Below are 20562 nucleotides of genomic sequence, written 5' to 3' on the forward strand. Positions count from 1 at the left end.
TTTGCACATTGGGTAAACAATGAGGTCTGAAAGCTCCTGCCCTCCGACTTTCATATAAAGTTTTTAAGTCTGAACGAGCTCCGACTTTCAGTGTGACAGCAGCATCCACGCCATATAGTAAACAACTAACTGCACTAACGACTGATTGCAAATGTGCAACATTATTTTTTGCAGACACTAGATATCAAAAAAAGCCATAGACTATAATGTATTAAATTACCTCTGAGCTGTAAAATCTCCACTTCTTAAACTCACTGTGCAGTTTCTATCTCCCTTTATACCGCTGCCTGCTTGTCTGCAGATGCTAAGAGTAGCGTGAAATTCAAGCACACTCACTCTGCAGCAAAATCTGGGGATCAAAGCGTCACCAGGACACTTATAATAAAAAATGACTGCTCGACTTGATGCAGTCTCAGTCAACTGAAGGTCTCCGACTTATGATTTGAGTCCCTGACTTTCAGGGGGTGGCCCTTTTGCTTCTGCGATGCCGGCATGCTGTCTAAAATCACACACTGGAGCGGCATGATGCCACCGTTGTTTAATTAACTAAAAATTCAAAGGAGGCAAAAAGAAGGGACTTTGTAGTGGCCCTATAGTGCGATCTCTGCGTAAAAAGCACTAGTAACTCCCTGGTTGTATATTTATGTAGCGTAGTGTATGTGCAGTCAGATTCTCCTTCCACTGTGGTTGTCATTTCCTAAATCCTGATAAATTCTCTTCCAAATCTTTCCATGACCTCATGACGTTTTCCATTGAGGTCGAGGAGACATGTTGAGGAAAAGACTGCAGCCAAGCATTCAAAGGGAGACGCATGGGACTAGCAACCAGGGATTCTGCATATTTCAGAAAAAATAGTTGATAGTTTGAACACAATGGAAATGCCCTTTATTATTCATATAATTCATCTAACTTTGGGTCCCCAAGCCCCTTCAAAGAAACGGAAATTTAAAAGCTGTTTTAGTAGACCCCAAAATGAAGGCTATAAATTAACTCAACTAATTTGCATCCTAAATACAACTCAATACTTTTCTCTGCTATTTCATAACTTTTCATTCTGTTGTCATTACATTTAAATCAGCGTACAGCTTTAGAGTAAAGTCTGCTGAACATTTGTTATGCACAGCAGATGTTATGCAAATTAGACATTTGAAGTGAGTCAGCCGAAACATCAAGGCCAAAGACAAACCCAAAATAGATCTGTAATATGGGAAGCAATACAGCAGGCAGCGTGGCGTCTCTGGAGCCAAAGAAAACAATTACATGCGCTGACTGTAATGGATTTAGTCATGCACATGCATAAGTTTTTATTTTCAACAATAGTTTTTCAAAAGGACTTCATGATTGAGGTTTCATTGGTAATAAAATGACTCTCAGTGACATGAGAACAGTTATCTCATGCAATTCCAGGTGGTTATTACATCCCAGATTGAATGAGTAAATTATGCAATAAAATGTAGACAGTAAAGAACGATGTCTTCTCTCAAAGCTCACAAAAACACATGCGCATGTAGATTCATGCAGACACGCTTCCATCTTTGCTCTTCAGGGGGATAATCTGGCCTGAGGGGCCACTGAAGATCTAATCCTGCCTGTTCAATTTCCTCCTTGAGATAAATGTATCAGAGTCCTGTTGTCTCTCTGCACTCTGTAGCTTCAGAGCACAAACAAATCAACTCTTTTCATCATATACAAGAGATTAAGTGACATCAATTTGATACACTGACTTGAAGTGATAACACAGAGTTAGAGAACTGTAAAAACAATGTCCCATTTCCTTTAAGCCACTCCACTGAGAGGGACAGTCATTTAAAGGGATAGTTGACCCAAAAATGAAAATTCAGTCATTATGTACTCACGCTCATGCTGATGGAAAGTCGGGTGAAGTTTTAAAGTCCACAAAACACAGCTGGAGGTTTTGCACTAATCTCCCAAACAAGTAAAGCAAATGGTGATCAGGATTCAAATGTTAGAAAATACATAATAAAACCACAAAACGTCTCCATACTGCTCGTCTGAGATAATCCAAATGTCCTGAAGCCCCGACGTGCCAAGCTGTTTTGAAAAACGTCACCGGTACCATGTTTTTAGCCTTGATGTAGCCTGTAGCCTTTAGCTCCTAGTGTGGGAGCTGCGATCACGTATGCATGCTTGCGTGACACCAATGAGAGTGGTATCTGCATGCCAGCGTTAACATGCTAACGAAAGCCTCCCCACACACAGAGAGACCTGTGGAGTTAGCAGCAAGCAGCAAGTCCCGTTGTTGGATTTAAAACTACTGTGTGTGGGCTAAAAACATGTTGCTAGTGATGTTTTTCAAAACAACTTGGCATGTCTGGGCTTCAGGACACTCTGATTACTTTGGACAAGTAGTATAAAGACATTTTGTGGGTTTATTATTATGTTTTGTTTTTTTTTTTTTAACGTGTGAATCGTCACCATTTGCTTCATTTGCTTTGTTGGTCTGCCCCAGCTTCGATAAGTTCATTAGTTTGTGTTATAGAATGATTTTGGTGAAAACTAATTCTGTTTAACGACAAAGTCCCACAATAACACACACTAAGTTTTAAAGCCACTGAGCATCTGGTTGTCTTTGTTTTAAGGTCAAATATTGGTGCTGTTTTTTTTTGGTTGTACAATATTTCAAGATTAGATAATAACTTGATCAAAGGAACCCTACTGTTGTCTGAAGCTCTTGTATTTTTAACTAGCATTTGTGTATATTATGCACACTTCTAACGCTTATTTTCTTTTGCTTTCAGGTGGTGTAACATTTTTCGTAGCGTTGTACGACTATGAGGCGAGAACGTCGGATGATTTGTCATTCAAAAAAGGAGATCGCTTCCAGATCATCAACAACACGTGAGTACATTTGCTTTTTACATTGACAAACTCCTGCTGTGTGGACATGTGTGTACGTGTGTGTGTGTGTGTATGTGTGTGTGTGTTTAATCCCCCATTGTACTCAGGTCTGATATTAAGGCAGAAATCTGTCTGGGTTAATGGGCTCCTCTAATGGGCCATCTGTTTAGTCCCCATCGCTTTCCTCCCGCCACAGATCATTCCTCTAGTTTTAGGTTTTTTTTTTATGTAGGTTACAGTGTGAAACACAGCACTCTACCCTTATTCAGTAGAATACAAACAATGCTCATAATAAAAGAGGTTGTGAGTGTACCAACATTGACTGAATTTGCATTCAACATCACCAATATTGCACTAAAAATATGCCTGAAGGTCAAACTTTTAAGATCATTATTAACTTTACTTTTTTTAAAAACTTTTTTACTATGAACCTTATCTACAATATACAATATTATAAATATAATTTGTGTTTTATTTGTAGAACAGAAGTAAAGAAAATAACAATAAATTATGACAGAAAAGGAAACGCGTCTCCACTCAGTCCGTCCGACCTGCTGCCACAGCATCATCTTTTTCCTCGGCGTGCACAGGTGTGAAAACAGGCAGAGCTCCAAGTGCTCCACAAATTCAGTTCTCATTCATCACACTTGTCTTCAGCCGCTGTCCATGAACACGTTGCGTTTCCAATGATGAAAATGCCATCTGCTTTCTGAGGCGAGGTGGGAGGAGGACAGATTAGCTCAGTTTTACAAAAATGCCAGCAGACACATTTTCCCTGCACCTCACTTCCTCCTTTTGAATTTAAGCTGTTCTGCTGTTAAACATACCACTTACTGTTGTCACATACGTGGGTCCAATACATTCAATATTTTATTTTATATTGTTTTCTGAATGGTTATTATATTTTCTATTGGCCTAGTGTTTCTCAAAGTTGGAAACTATGCAAAAAGAGCACATATTGCATTTAAAAAAAAATATTCTTACAAAGTCAGGTATCTAAAAACATTTACCAACATTTTTTTCAGTTACTTCACAGTTGCTCTTTATCAGTGATGGTAATCAAGTAAATTTACTCAAGTACTGTACTTCAGTACAAAGTTGAGTATTTCTTTTTTTCTGCCACGTATACACCGCTACATTTCAGAACGAAACTTTGAACTTTTTCATTTCCACTTTTTTGACAGCTCAAGTTACACAACAAAATTTAGATTAAGATTTTACATTAAACACATAACATTGTGTTAATTTAATCGGTCAATACTAACCTGATAACAGCCATTTAATGCGCTGATATCATTCAATCCTGCTGCTGTTACTTGAGTATGGGATCAGAATACTTCCTCCACCGCTGTTTGATAATGCGATGACTTAAGCCCGGTGAACACTGTGCGATTACGGGATGTCTCAGACGAAAGATCGTGACAGAGACGTGGCGATATCTTAGCCGTGGCTCTAAACGGTGGTCCTTACATCGCTCAGTGAGAGAGGTTCGAGGATGTCCGTCGTCATGGTCGTGTGTTCAAAGCAGCCTGGAATAAAATTCTGACAATGTCAGAAATTTTGAGATGGCCATCGTACTGTGTGACTGCTTATACGTCTACAAACCAACCAATAGAAATGCAGCATGAATTGACTCACCGATCAGTGCGACAAATGGTAAATGCTATATGCCAGTAGATGCTGACACTTACTTTGAGCTCTCGTTGCAAAATTGGCACGCTGAATTCGCCTCTTTTCCGCAGCCACGACCGCGTCCACATTCTCCTCCTCTTCAGATAACGAGGGTTTGATTTGTTTGTTTACATTTTGCTCTGACCGCTGCAGCAGCGTAGATGGATAACGCGCGCTGACGACGTTTTGTTCATGCGTGTTGATGTTGAGGAGGTGATGCACACATCAAACCCGATGTTATACCAAAGTTTATTAAGAGTGTGTTGCTTGCACTTAACTTATAAGATTGCAAAAATCTCACAGTCTGCAGGAGGCGTTAGCCTCTTGACGCAGTTGTATGACGTGCAAGACGACCTCATTTCTTTCCTGCCTTTGTACACTTCAACACTTGGAGTCTTCGTTTTAGCGTAGGTGTATTTTTTAGTCATGCTTTTGTGAGTTTCTGATCTCTAATTTACTTCTCTTTTCAGGGAAGGCGACTGGTGGGAGGCTCGCTCCATCAACACCGGGCAGAAAGGTTACATCCCCAGTAACTACGTGGCTCCAGCCGACTCCATACAGGCTGAAGAGTGAGAGCTCTTTACCTTTTTCTAAAACTCTGGAGGATGACGTAGATATGAAGAGACAGAGTTTTTTTTTTCTTTTTCTTTCACTTTTATTTACTCCCTCACATTCCTTTCCTGTTTCTCACCCTGCTCAGTTAGTTCTCCTCTGATTAAGAAGACATGATGTGGCTGGGCGGTCACGCATAGTGACTAACTCATTGTGTACAAACACAGCAGAGAGTCTTAACAATGGAGTCCTGTATTGTCGCTGAGAGCTGGTGGCATTCCCGTTGCTGCTCATCCGGTGTGACAGAAACGTTAAGGGACTGCGCTGCTGCTTTTAGACAGTTTTGGCCCCATTTCTCATTGGCTGTTGGCCATTATGCTCATAGAAGATGGTTAAGCTACTCAAAAAAAGAAACCCTGTGAAAACCAGCCAGTTAACTTTGGAGTTGGTGATCAATGCTTTTTAGGATTTTTGGTTCCTTCTCAGCTGAGCTGAAACAATTCAACAAGACTGAACTTGTAATGATGTCTTGAAAAAGGCTCTAATTACTCTTTTAAAATAAAAAGTAGAAGAGTTGTATTTTAAGATTGTTTACAGCCTTGAGCTTATTTTTACTTGTTAATTTATAAAAGAAAGAGCCTTATATGTAATGGAACAAGCTTAAGACATATTTCTTGGAGCAAGGTTACTAATAAGCTATAATTATAGGGGTATGGTTGAAATTATTTTGACTTTAATGAGATTTTAAGCCACTAAGTAGCCTCCGTCTGGCTTTGAAGGAAACCACATATGAACCACATTAAAAGTCCTCATGTTTAATGTTAACATTAAATATATATTTTTTTTTCCTGTTCGTCTGTTTTTGATGTTAAACTTGATGATTTTACATACAAAGATTTATATATAGCCAGAGAGTTTCCATAACTCCCAACATCTAAATATAACCAGTGCCAAACCCTCATTACTTGAATACGAAAAATCTTACTTGTCACTCAGAGCTCCTCCTGTGGATCACTATATGAATGTCTCTCTTTTCGTGCAGATGGTATTTCGGTAAAATGGGCCGCAAAGACGCTGAGCGTCTCCTATTGCTTCCAGGGAACCAGCGGGGCACTTTCTTGGCACGAGAGAGTGAGACGACCAAAGGTAAGAGGATTTATTTCTTGAGAGAAAGGCTCTAATGATAAGGCTGTAGCTTTGATACAAAAGCATATGATTAAAGCTTTTCCCTTTGTTGTTGTGGGAGCTGTGGACTTGATTTTAGTGCAGCCATATGTTGGGGGGGTCGATATATTTGATTTACTGTGTGTATTGCAGCTTGTTTCAAGCGGGACATATAAAATTACTTACTATATCGCAAGTGTAAATTATCACTTTTTTTTTGAGCTTTGGTTAGCTCGCTCCCTTCACAGACACACATGCACAAAATGACCCACAAACTTGACACGTCTCACACACTCCTCCACCTATCAGACCAGTTATTCCTGAGCTTTAATGTTTGAGCAGGTGAGGTGTGTGTTTTCTACTATTAAGTTACATTTTGCAGCCATGGAGCACCAGTGCAACATGCAGATATTATAAATATATCAACTTAAAAGCTGTTTGTTTTTTAGCTTTCAGTGAATAACATTAAATGATAGAATTTTGCTGCAATGCAGTTTAACTTAATAAGTTTGACGATGGTGTGAGCAGGTGAGGGACGTGTTTTTGTATCTGCAGAGCCCCGATAGCAAATATTTAGTTGCATTTTGCATCCATGGAGCACTAGTGTGACTTGTGAATACTATTAATATATGAACTAGAGAGCTGTTTTTTGTTTCTAGCTCACTGTAAAAAAATCTTTACACTCAAAGACGCTGTGGTATTGGTTTAATTTTCTGCTAACTTATAACATCTAACTTTTGACCAGAAACTTCAGGAAAAACATTAACACTTTCTGCTTAAGACAAGTGGGGTCCTTCAAAATAAAAGCACCAGTAGTTCCGCTTTGATTTTTTTCATTGTAATAGTACTTAATTTAACTTTATTATAACAGTATTTCATTTAATGTTATTATATGAAAGTAGCTACTTTATTTAACTTTATGGTAAGTGTAGTCCATTTAATAATTTTGTATTTTAGTAGCCTACATAAATTTTAAATTTCAAGATATATATTGTGTTTTGCAATTTAGCCTTAAAATTTTGCAGTATTATTTCTAGGCCATGTATCACCCAGCCCTATCATATGTGAATTTATATTGGAAAAAACATGTTTTTAATGTAGAAAAGAGGTTAAATGTTTTTGTATAGTTTTTATATTTTATATGTTATGTGAAATAAAAGCCTGAGATGCACTGCAGTTTTTAGAGAGTTACTGTTGCTATGAAACACAATCTGACTTACTGTCTTTGGCTTTCAAAGGTGCCTACTCATTGTCTATCCGGGACTGGGATGAGGTGAAGGGGGACAATGTCAAACACTACAAGATCCGAAAGCTGGACAACGGTGGTTATTACATCACCACACGGGCCCAGTTTGAGACACTACAGAAGCTGGTGAAACACTACACAGGTATGCAGCCCGTCCGCATGACCCAACATCTTATTGTCATGCAGGAAGCATTTAGACAAATTGTTGTTTACAGCTGGGAAGCAAGTTGTTTTTTTTTTCTCTGGACAGACATACCAATGTTTATTATAATCATTTAAACATTTTGTGGTTTTGCAATACCAGTGATTTAGCCAATGAATTCAGTGCCTGCGGTAGAAAATGTATTATTCAGCTGCAGATCTGCTGCTCAGATATGTACTGAATATGTTTTACAGAGGGTGCGCTCACTGACACGGTCGCGGCTCAGCTGTCACGACAAAGCAAAACCATGTGAGACTTAAGCCAAAAGAAGCATGGATACAGAAATCTAAAATATCCCATAAAAAAACAGTATTAAGCCTGCTGTAATCTCCAAAATATTGATGGACAGGCAGCTGTTCCTACTCCCCCCCCCCCAGCACACACACACACACACACACACACACACACACACACACACACACAAGGGACAAACTGTTTATTGAAAACTCTAACAGAATACAGACAAACTCCCATAAACAAGAGGATGTTTGTTATGTGACGCTTTAACATTTGATTTCTGGTCTTGTGTTGTTGACCTTGCCGTGATCGCTTCCACATAATTCATGTAATTCACTGACTGCTGCGCTCTTGATAGTTGACTCCTTTGTATTCCTCTAAGTGCAGCCTTTTAAACTCCAGAAGTCAACAATAATGGGCAAGTCATGCAGAGAAAGTTTATGACATCTTATCTGTTCAATAGCTTGAACGTAACGGGCTGGTTTGTCTGCGTGCGTGCGTGCGTGCGTGCGTGCGTGCGTGCGTGCGTGCGTGCGTGCGTGCGTGCGTGCGTGCGTGCGTGCGTGCGTGCGTGCGTGCATGCATGTGCAGAATGCCAATGGTACATTTCACTAGATGGTCAGTGCTGCTGCTGTCAGCTGCGTTAGGCTCTCACTGTGTCTAAAAAGGCTTCAAAACAACCTCCTGATCCTTTTGCTTTGTCGCTGAAATTGAAACTAAATTGAGTTCATGTCATCATGCTGAAATTACCATAAGATTTGATTATTTCTGGAATGAAGCACTGAAAAAAAATAACTGATTGTTCTGTGAGAAATGATTGTTTGAAATGACGGGTCAGCCGCTCTGTGCATTTGCTTCGCTGTGGTTTGATTGCAGTTCAATGTCATGTAGCAATGTGATATTTTATTCATCACGTTTACAGTCCATTTACCGTAGCACGGCTCTGCTCACTGCTTGTACGCTGGTGTGAATTATCACACTGATCGCTTACAAGCTCCAACTAAAAGCTCATTCTTTTTCTGTTTTTTTTCCCTCCTGTTACATGTCTGTTCCTGTCCAGAACATGCGGATGGTCTGTGCTACAGGCTGACGACTGTGTGCCCCACAGTGAAGCCTCAGACTCAGGGACTAGCTAAGGATGCTTGGGAAATCCCACGGGAGTCCCTCCGACTGGAGGTCAAACTGGGCCAGGGCTGCTTCGGAGAAGTCTGGATGGGTAAGAGACCATCACGTCTTTACTCCAGCTCTCAGTGTGACTGTTTTCAAATCGTGCAGACACATATTATTCACACTAAAAACGATGTCATTTTAGTATTTCATATGTTCACACTAGGAGTTGACAGATTGTCGGCCTGGCTGATTATCAGGGTCGATATTTGACATCTTACTGATTATCTGTATCAGCATTTTATCTAATGATCACTGATAAAAATTAATTCATGAAAAAGTGCGCGTATTACACTCAACCAACACCATTGCTAATGAAAGGCCAAACCGCAAAAAAAGTTTAACGTTTCATGCAAGAACTGTTGCCACGTCAACGGCCTTGAAAATAAAGCCCGTTGCTGACCCCTCCACAACAGTACACTGCTTAGCCTCTGTGTCGGACACTTGCCTGCTTCTCCAAACAGGGAGCGTGCCGACTGATATCTTCTGGATGTAGAACACCGACAATGGATAAGTTCCCCAAAAAACCCCACTACAAAATCAGAACTATCCCTTTAAAGGTCTCTGTCCCAGTTAATTAGTTAATTCCACAGAAACAGAAACAGAAAATTAAAGTAGAATTCACTCCTTACGCAGAGTAAACGCCTGCATGAAAAACTTGGTGTTACGGTGTTACGTGTGTAGTTATCCTGACTCGTAGCTCCTGACTGAATATGCGGAGATCAGCTGATGGCCTCCCTATGTCAGCAACACTCAAATGCACGAACATACTGTGGAACTGATGTTTGACGCTGACACCGATCATGAATTAGTAAAGAACATAAACAGCTACATGGACATATTCTCAAACAGCCATTAGGGCTTACATACAGAAACTAAACATCCGCTCTGCATTATTTATAACTGATGTAAATTTAATGTACAACAACTCAGACGCAGTAAATGCTTATAAACTGAGTTAGTTTATAGAATGATTCATTTTAAAGTTGAGTGACCTCAGTGAAGAGCTCGTCTTGCTGCCTCAGTGGCCCACATACTGATGTAAATGCTGATTGCTGGTGGTTTACTCTCAAACACACACACGCAGCTCAGTAATCACAGGTCACCTCCTACGCTTCAGCTCTCCGGCCTGCATGTGAGACGGGGGCCTTTCAGTGAACACGACTCTCTTCTTTCATCACGCGGTCTTTCATTAAGACTACCCCGCAGCAAGCCTCGACCTGCCAGCCTCTGCTGTGCAATCCCAGGAATCCCTCTGTGTCTCTGTGTTTGCTCTTGATGGTTTTTCTGCTCGGCTCAAACCTCTCGCTGAAAATCTCCTCCTTGCTCGTGTGTTTGTTTAACATTTTTAAATGTTAGGTTCTGGCCATCTCGTATTATTGTTGTTAGATATTATCACTGCCCTACTTTGTCCTTCAGCTTGTGTGTGTGTGTGTGTGTGTGTGTTTGTTTGTGTGTGTGTGTGTGTGTGTGTGTAGTTTATTCAGCATGATTCATTCATGAAGGTCAGCCTTATGACGGAAGCAGTAGATCTCCTGCCTCAGCTCATTGTATGTAAGCAGGGCGTGAGTAAGTGGCTCTCGACCAGGAAGTGGCTGATTATTTTAGCTGTCGTGTTCTTTCTCTCCGGAGCTGCTCTACACACATGGGAACACTGCCAGAGATCACTGGCACTACGGCTGATTTTAGGATTGACTTTTCAATCACTTAAAAGGGGTCAAAAGTCTTTAATGTACCTCCTGTGTTTTCCAGCGCGTCACTTAATAAATTGGAAATGCCTCCTGTGAATGATTTCCTCAGTAATACCTTTCAAGCTGCACAAATGCAAAATTGGGTTATGGTTTGCTTCAAACATGACTGATTTTGTTTTCATGTTTGTTTGTTTTTTCAGGCACATGGAATGGCACAACTAAAGTGGCTATCAAGACCCTGAAGCCGGGCACCATGTCCCCAGAGGCTTTCCTGCAGGAGGCTCAGATCATGAAGAAACTCAGACACGACAAACTGGTGCCTCTGTACGCCGTGGTGTCTGAGGAGCCCATCTACATTGTAACTGAATTTATGGGAAAAGGTACGGATGCTTGAATGAGGGTAGTTACATCATGCAGGTGCAAGGCTATCGAGGTACATGAGGAAAAAGGTAACGCCTGCACACTAACTCCATGTCACACAGGCTTATTTCAGACGTTTTGATCCTGCTTGGATCTTCATTAGGTCCAGTTTTTGACAGGATGAAAATCCAAACAGTTGTCTTAAATAAACTTGAGTGACATGGAGTAAGAGTGCAGGCGTTATATTTTTCGAAAGGTAAAGACGGGTCAAACTCTCAATACCTACTCTCATATACACAGCTGAAAAGATGCATGTGTACTTGAAAATCTGAAAGTTGTTAAACAATTGAATCATATTAGTGCTACGCAGTATGGACTCATAAATGTGACTTCAAACAACTACACTTTCTGTAGAGTGAAATTTGCATTCTCTGTACGTGTAACTGCACTCAGTCACACTTCACTGCGACTGGCGGGTCCAAACACCCCCTCCACTCTGCGCTGTGTTGAGAGTGACCAAACACAAACATAATCAGCCTTTTCTATTCCTCTGTCAGTCCGTCCAATTCTTATCAATTGATATCTATAGAAAACCTTGATGGAATTTAAAAAAAATTTGCACAAACATCCAGGATGAAATTTAAATTTTTGTGGTCAAAGGTCAAGGTCACTGTGACTTTGTCTGTCCCGTTCTCATGAACGCGATATCTAAACAGATGCCTTCAACAGGTTTCTTTAAATTTGGCACAAACGTCCAATTTGAGTCAAGCATGAAATGATTCGATTTTCGTGGTCATGGGTCAAGTTCACTCTGACCAAACGTCTGTTGCATTCTCGTGAACGTAATATCTCAAGAACACCATGAGGACATTTCTTCAAATTTGGCACAAATGTCCAGTTAGACTCTAAAATCCACTGATAAGATTTTGCTGTTTAAAAGTCAAGGTCGGGGCGACCTCTAGCTCATCAGTTAGAGTGCGCGCCCCGTATGCCTGACGCCCAGGTTTGACTCCAGCTTGCTGTGTCACTCTCCCCTCTCTCCCACCTTTCCTGTCTCTCTGTAACTGTCCTATGAATAAAGGGAATATGCCAATAAAAAGAAATCTTTAAGTAGTGGAGGTCACCATGACCACAAAACGACTCGTCTGGTTTTGGGAGGCATACAACCAAAATGCTTAAATTTTAGTCTTAAAACATCTGCAGTAAAATAAGTTCTTAATAACAAGGAAACGTCTTTAGTTAGGGACATTAATGTAACTAGTATTGTAACCTTTTGTAATATAAAATAGTATGACCGTTGAACTGGATTTGAACTCTAATAATGATTGTTATTATTAGTAGAATAAAACTTAATTGTCTGTTTGACCAATAAACATAAAATGAAATGGTATTTAAACGTGATCTTTGTTGTTGCATGTGAGTGATTGTAGGTATTTGAGCCTTTTGTGATGCTGAACTCTTGTCTAAACTGATAATTTATTTTTGTGTTGTGTTTGTTCGACACCCAGACGGATGTATTGATTTTGCCCAACTGTTCTAAACCCTGACAGGTAGCTTACTGGACTTCCTGAAGGAGGGAGATGGTAAATATCTGAAGCTGCCCCAGCTGGTGGACATGGCTGCACAGGTAGGATCAAAACACATCTAAACACAGAAACTCCCTTTGCCTCTTACCTGCCCAGCTGCTGTTTTAACTCTGAGAGGGATTTTCATGCATTGGCAGTAAAACAAAGAGAGCTGCATGTGGGCAAGCTCCCAGACGTGTGTGTAGGTGTGTATGAGTCAAATATTTAATCTCTGTGAATAACGGCCTCGGTTTGTTCTCCATCTGGCTGTCATATTTATTCAATATCCTACCTGACATCTCTACCCTGCACTCCCCTCCCTCTCCTCTTCCTCCTCCTCCACTGTATGTGCCTCCCCTCATTCTCCACCACTTAACTGCCACTGTGGCACTTAACCACTGCACATCAGAGGCCACTTAAGCTCCCTGGTTCAGTCACATACTGTGATCTGCTCTTAATTCGCCTCTCCAAGCTCCCAGGCTCCCTCTCTTCTCCTCACTCAGCAGAGTAGAAAAGTGTTTGAGAATTAGACGGCAGCGGGTTGAAACCCCGAGACACCTCTGAGGGAGCTGACAGCCGGCATGAGGAGATAGCTGTGTTAAAGATTTCTCCAGTTGTTGTTGTCACGGCTGCATACAATCTCTTTTTTATGCCTCCTCGCAGGCGATGGCCATGGCCTGAGGCATAATGTTTTCAAGTTGTCCGTCCCATTCTCGTGAACATGATTTTTCAAGAACGCCTAGAAGGAATTTCTTCAGGTTTGGCACAAACGTCCATTTGGACTCGACAATAAACTGATTAGATTTGATGGTCATTGGTCAAAGGTCAAGGACACTGTGACCTTGTCTGTTGCATTCTCATGAATAAGGTATCTCAAGAACACCTTTGGAGAATTTCTTCAAATTTGGCACAAACGTCCACTTAGACTCAAGGATGAACTGATGAGAATTTAGTGGTCAAAGGTCACTTGGACCTTGTGACCATCTCATTTCGTTAATGTCTCCAGAAGGCCATGAGGGAATTGTCTTTAATTTGGCACAAACTTCCTCTTGGACTAAGAATAAACTGGTGGTTTTGTGGTCAAAAGTCAAGGCGAGTGTTACCTCATATAACATGTTTTTGGCCACAAAAACATGTTATATGAGGGGGAACTGTAAGTGCAGTGGGACTGGTGTGCAGAGACATACAACTGCAAGGTGGTAATTCTAGTTTATTTCTGCCTGCGTTAATATCTGCATTAAATACCAGATCAATGATGTGTCCTAATATAACAACTCACTGTACTCCCTCTTCATAAGTATTATTCTAAAGTCATATTTGATTTTTGTCATTTGTAAAGTTTTCAAACGGACGCGTTGTTTGCTTTGGTTGAATCCTGATTAAATTGTTTTCTTTGTTGACCCCTCCCCCCTCCCTGTCTGTCTCGCCTGTCCAATTCTGTCTCAGATCGCAGACGGCATGGCCTTCATTGAGAGGATGAACTACATCCACAGGGACCTGAGAGCTGCCAACATCCTGGTGGCTGATAACTTGGTGTGTAAGATTGCCGACTTTGGCCTGGCTCGGCTCATCGAGGACAACGAGTACACCGCCAGACAAGGTGTGTTAAGAACTGGACACACGTGGGTTTGTGTGTCTGCGTTTGTGAAGCCTTGCATTGACTATAAATAGACTTTGATTGTAATCTTAGTCCTTAACACCTACTCAGGACCTTTAAATTATCTCTTACCATGACTACGACACTCGTGTTGCAGCTGAACTGTTTTCAAGCAGAAACACGTAACCTTGATTTCTGTGCTTGCATTGATGCTCTCACTGTCTAGATTGAAAGCACCAGAAATTCTCATTACTTTCAAATATTTTTTTAATTGACTCTCATTCAGCAAAGTTCTTAAATACCTCCATTATCCCAAATGAAAGAAACATCATGCGTCCTTGCAAAGTCATGGAAAGGTTTTCAAATTTTGTCCATGAAAATATGTGGGAATTCTGAAGCTTGATAAAACAACAAACTGCGCAGTTTATTACAGTGGTGTGTTAACCTTATTTATTGACGAGGAAGCGTGATAAACTAGTGTAATTTTCCACCATGAATCCCGATGATGGAGGTGGGCCCCAGCCTGGAGCTCTGCGGTGGGACCCAAGTGGAAAATAGTCAGAGGATCAAAAAATTATAAAACTAATGGTTAGCCCTACTCATAATGACTCTTTATTAATAAAACTCTTTATTTTAATTTTATTTTTTCCAGGCGCTAAATTCCCCATCAAGTGGACGGCCCCTGAAGCTGCTCTGTACGGCCGCTTCACGATCAAATCCGACGTCTGGTCGTTTGGTATACTACTGACTGAACTGGTGACCAAGGGCAGAGTGCCATATCCAGGTAACGAAACAGGCTACACAGATTTGTGCATGTCAGAAACACCTTTTTATATCTTCTTTTGTGCCTTTTCCTGGTGTTTTCTGAATTTCTGGTTTTAACCCATTGGCTTGATTTCCTTCAAAAACATGGGAAGAACTAACAAGGTACAAGTAACAAGCAGTTAGTTGAAAAAAAGATAAGAAAAAAGGTTAAATAAATAAATAAATAAAACACAAGATGTATTTATTAATATATAGATAATAAAATTAATAATATTTTTCTGGTAATTTTACCCCATTTCCATGTTTTATTATTATTAACTTCTAATAATTTCTCTCTCTTTTTAAAAACTAATTTCCGGGGAGGATGTGTGCAGGAATCTTTTGTTAAGTTGCTCATTGCTCTTTTAACCACGTTAGACTATCTCAAAAGAAGTCAATCCAATGTGCCGAGGTTTCAAAGATTTAAACGCATATGAAAGGTGTTTGAAAGCAGCGCAAGAAAACCAATGTCATTCCAGGTTTCAAAGGGTTAAAGTTCCTCGTTATCTTGAATGTGTTGCTCGTATTTTTAAGTTTCCTTCATGGACAAACTGGAGTATTTCTGCCTCTGGATAATTCCAGCATGCTACTCAGCGTCAGCTGAGGGTTTAAATAGTGTTTTCTCACACATGTAGATCAGAATACACACACAGGATACATATAGCTGATATGAGTCAACGCAGATGTCTAATGACTTATCGGTGCATGGGAAAATACCACTTACCCTATCACACGATTCCCCTCCTCCTGTCGACTGACACCTCAGCTCTGACCCCTGCTGGCTGAGCGCAGCACTGCAGCGCTGCTAACTGACTGGCACTGATTACAGAGCGTGCCATATGGCAGACTTAACCACCCTCTCTTGTAAAGGGCCATCTGGCTCCCGTGGCCCTCTTGGTTTAGTGCAAACCGTCGGGTCTAATTATTCACCGCAGAGCAGCAGAATTTGGAGGCTGAGCCCCCTCTTTTCCCTCGTTGAAACTGTAGTATGACTCACCGGACGTTTGTGGCTCCTGTCCTACTGTGCTGCTGAGCTCTATTTCTATTCTCTTGTTTGATAACGTCGAAGCAGCGTGAGGCAGGTAAACCACGCAGAGAAGCATGGGAACGCATCATCTTTTTTTCTATTTTCATCTGTGTGTGTATATATAGATATATACACTCGCTCAGATGTATGACAGACATGTTATTAGAGCTGAGGATTTCTGATCCAAGACATAAATCATGCTAACGCCTCAGCATCCGACACACCACCAAAGCCACCATATCATGGTCTCAGCAGTTGCTCCGGGCCTTTCCTCTCCCAGAGTGTGTGAGATAATCTGATCCCCACTCTCCCACAGAGAGATGTACGGGGGAGATGGAGGGGAGGCGGGGGGAGGATGTGGTTGTGACCATACCACTGACTCTGTGTCATAACCTCTTTTAGCTGCAGTTGAGCTCCCCGCGGAGCAGTTTGAGCGCCGTGTCACAGGGTTCAGGATCACTGTCTTTCCTGTCTTGGGAAAGACTGCGGTGCTCTTGTGGGGCTTCTTCTCATGTGATCTCTTGAATAATTTTAGCCAAAGATCACTGGGACAGGTTAACATTTATAATTACATTTATTTCTACCAGTTCCAAACAATGTTTTTGCCTTCTGTGTTTTAACCTTCAAATTGACTACAAGTCTTACAGGAAATAATGACCCAGGTTGTTTTTTCTTCTTCCTTTTTTTCTTTAACACAGTGGTTTGCGTGGGCATTTCTCCTGCTGTCAGCTGCATGATGCCAACATTTCCACTGCTTCAGGCTGCAAACTGTTTCCCAATCAAACCTGGCAGTTTTTCTTTAACAGAAAACTTTTGAAAAATATAATAGTTATAAATTCTCTCAGGTAACTTTTGCTAACACACAAATGACATTGACGTGATTATCTTAACTTAAAAAAAAGAAATTCAACATTTGTATGTTGATCATTTTAGGGCTAGTTTTGCATTTCAGGGAAACATTTCCACCTTTTATGTGAGTGTCCAATCACTGTTGATGGTAACTGTAGTCAAATGAAGCAATAAATGCACCCATACTTCTGACAAAATAAAGACACAACAGCCCCTTTCCCACTGCTAGTTCAAGGCAGGTATATCACACTGTTATGCTGCTTTGCCGTTCTGTTTAAAAGGTACAATGACGAAACGGAGGGTCAAAACTGTCTCGCCTCTTAAGCCGGTATCTCAGGTAGTAACAGTGCTAAAACGAGGTCTGTGTGAAAGGGACAGCCTGCAGGATGGGACAAATGGCAGGACGAGTGTGACATTTTGACGATGTTTTATGCATGCGACCCACCGCAGGAGGTTTACAGCTAACAGCAGTTAGCAGCTAACTTTAAAAAATCAACGACATCAACCGCCATAAAACTGGGAAGGTAAATGATTCTTTGTTATTGTGTAAATAAAGTTGCCGACGCATATGTTATATGTCTATCTAGAGGCCACGCTGCTATGTCAAACTCCACACTTCTTTTGCTTCCTCGATGCCGGTATGCTTTCTAAAATCACACACTGGAGCAGCTGCTGCTGATGTGCCTTGTAACTCGCTTGTGTGTCAGTAGATGAAAGAGGCAAATCGTGAGTCTTTATGGATAGTAAAGTTATACAAACGCAGCCCACTTACACCATTTTTTGTGTGTGTTTTTCCAGGTATGGTGAACCGAGAGGTACTTGAGCAGGTAGAACGAGGCTACCGCATGCCCTGCCCGCAGGGATGCCCCGAGTCCCTCCACGAGATGATGAGGCAGTGCTGGAAGAAGGATCCAGACGAAAGGCCGACCTTCGAATACATCCAGTCGTTTTTGGAAGACTACTTCACAGCCACAGAGCCACAGTACCAACCAGGGGACAACCTCTAGTCTGGGGGATTTGGGGGTCGAACTCTGGCTTCTTACAGAGGTACATCAGTTTAGAGCAAATTTTGGGACAACTGAGAACTTCAACACGGGGAAAAGCCTTGATAAGGCTGCAGGGAAAGAGGTTTTAATACAAACTAGTCCACAACCACACTGGTTTATCTGCAAGAGGAAAATGTTTTGTGACGTAGAGGTTTGTCCCTTGTGTACGCGGGGACCAAATATTTGGGAAGTGTCCAACTGTGCAGATTGGTGTTGGTACGTTAAGCTCTGGGAACCCTGCTAAACAGAATAATCCGTACGGACTGGCCACAACACTGTGATCAAAAAGAGCGATTGTCTTCTTATTTCAAATCAACAGCTACTTGCAGATGCACCGGTTTTTTTTTACTTTTTTTAAATGACACATTTCCCCTCTTCTCCAATTTCTCCCCCTTTTTATTTTCTTTTACAACACTTTGATATTGGAGATCTTTTGTATGTATATGAGTTTGGTTTGAATATGTAGGTCGATAGGTGATGTTTTTGAAGTGACCAACAGCTGTGGTTGTCAAGTGCGTGCCGCGTCTGTAAAGCTTCGGAGGCGAAGGTGTGATGTGAAGCAAATGAAAAGTGTTTTACTTTACGGATGAACGAATGTACCGAGAGATCAAAGCAGATGTACATACAGTATGTGCAAAAAAGATGTATTTTTCGCAGGTGTGATCAGGTGGGTGAATGAGAACAAGAGAAGACCGTGTTAAAAATCCTACAAATTATATTTAGTACGGTCACTTGAGCGGCAAATCACGTCGATTTTATTATGCTTTTTTCATATTTTTTTTTTATTTAAACGGGGACTTGAAATCATAAAGAGGTATTTTGATAATATACAAGTGCGAAAAACATTTTTCCTGTTTAACATTTTATAAACGTTTTTTGAAACGGACAATTCAGCTGTGAAATTTAAGTAAGTTTGAGTTCATTGTCTGTCTGAAATTAGCATCTTGTCTTTTGTTCGGTGCACATTTCTGATTGCTGTATAACGTATTTCTCCTTATGTTGCACACATCTACAGTTTAACATCGCGGTAGGTGAGTTATCCCAAGATAGATGTTCCAGGAAACTGTCAGATCTATTAAATTGACGTCATCGTGTAAATCATTTATGCAGCTGTTTGTTTTTCTCAGTAAAATCTCACCAAACTGAAACTTAAAGGAAGAGTTCTCCAACAAATCAAAAATACATATTTTTCATTTCAGCTGTCGTGTGATCCATCAGTCTCGATTGTTTTGGTGCGAGTTGCAGAGTGTTGGAGATGCATAGAGAGATAGTGGCACTCACCTTGTGGTGCTCAAAGCGCCAAAAATACATTTGAAAAACTCAACAGTGATGTTTCGTTTTAGAAATCATGATCTGGTTACTCAAGATAATCCACAAACCTTTCTTATGAGCAGTTTCATGGAGGAACTATTTTCTTTCCTTTGAACGGTATCACCACGTGGATTGCAGTGGTATGCCGGATTCAAGGTGTACTTTAATATAAAAATTGAATGTTATCATACCATTTACATTTACTTATCTATGGTACTGAAAAAAAAAACGCTAAAGGGTGGAGTATCTCACCTTTATTTTAGCTACAAAGGGAGACTTTTTTAAAGATTTTCAGATTTCAATTATAGTAATAAAACTTTTGTTCATCAAAAAAAAGATCATTAATTTAGGGATAATTGTAACTGAAATCAGTAATTCTGTAACACTGATTCTGTGAAACCATATTTTCCATCTTGTCATCTTGTTCCATTATCGGGGAGAAGGTCGACATCTCTGCGGCCGATAATCTCCGACACTCGACAACTCACAGCAAATCAATCTAGACTGATAAATAGCACTACAGGTAAGAAGGAAAAAAATGTCAATTTGATTTTGAGGTGAACTGCCAATTTAACACGCATGTGTCGTCCTTATTTCTGTGTCTGCTGGAGGGGAAGTTTAATCCAAAGTCAACAACACGAAACAAATCCTTCACATTGGAAAAGCAACTATGCAAAGTCAGCCAGCAATGTTTTATGGAACAAAAACCTTCAAATTTGCCTGTGTCGAGCTCCTTTTTAATGGTTTTCTTACCTCCTCTCCCAGTTATAAAGTTGATGCATCACCTCTGGAGTGAATTAAGTGGAAGCAGACAAAACAAACACCTCACACACACTGCGGTCAGGTCGGAGCTTTAGTACTTTCATAGATATTAAGAATACAAAAGTCCAATAACAAGTTCTTAGAGGTACTTCCACTGTCTGTCCAGCGGTGTGTGATGGGAAATCTGAGACGTAAAAGCATCTTCTTGATCTCATTCAGTAAGGAAGCTAAAGGATTGGACAAAGATGTGAACATTTTCTTGTATTTCTTTTTGTGTGCGTCACTCACGAGAACCTAATATGTGATCGTTCCCTAAAGAGAGGACTTGAACTAGTGGGAAGATGAAATTACTGAGAACTAATGATTTTGTACAGAAAAAAATAAAAGTTTTACTGAAATGTTTTCTTTAGCTCTCTTGTTCTCCACAAACAGCGTTCAGATTCAGACCCGAG

The 20562-nt window shown here is 40.7% G+C and overlaps 1 protein-coding gene across 1 annotated transcript in view; it reads left to right on the plus strand.

The window, feature by feature from the left end:
- yes1 (YES proto-oncogene 1, Src family tyrosine kinase) overlaps positions 1–19138 on the plus strand; it is a 33768-nt gene extending 14630 nt beyond the window's left edge. The window contains exons 3-12 of the mRNA XM_042497212.2: positions 2760–2859; positions 5001–5099; positions 6125–6228; positions 7485–7634; positions 8992–9147; positions 10990–11169; positions 12700–12776; positions 14161–14314; positions 14964–15095; positions 17790–19138. Of these exons, the coding sequence (XP_042353146.1) occupies positions 2760–2859; positions 5001–5099; positions 6125–6228; positions 7485–7634; positions 8992–9147; positions 10990–11169; positions 12700–12776; positions 14161–14314; positions 14964–15095; positions 17790–17998 (1361 nt within the window). The 3' untranslated portion in view covers positions 17999–19138. The remainder of the gene's footprint in view (positions 1–2759; positions 2860–5000; positions 5100–6124; positions 6229–7484; positions 7635–8991; positions 9148–10989; positions 11170–12699; positions 12777–14160; positions 14315–14963; positions 15096–17789) is intronic.
- The last annotated feature ends 1424 nt before the right edge of the window (positions 19139–20562 follow it).

This window comes from Plectropomus leopardus, chromosome 12 (assembly GCF_026936395.1).
Source record: "Plectropomus leopardus strain MGB_pleo_1.0 chromosome 12, ASM2693639v1, whole genome shotgun sequence".
Classification (NCBI taxonomy): domain Eukaryota; kingdom Metazoa; phylum Chordata; class Actinopteri; order Perciformes; family Serranidae; genus Plectropomus; species Plectropomus leopardus.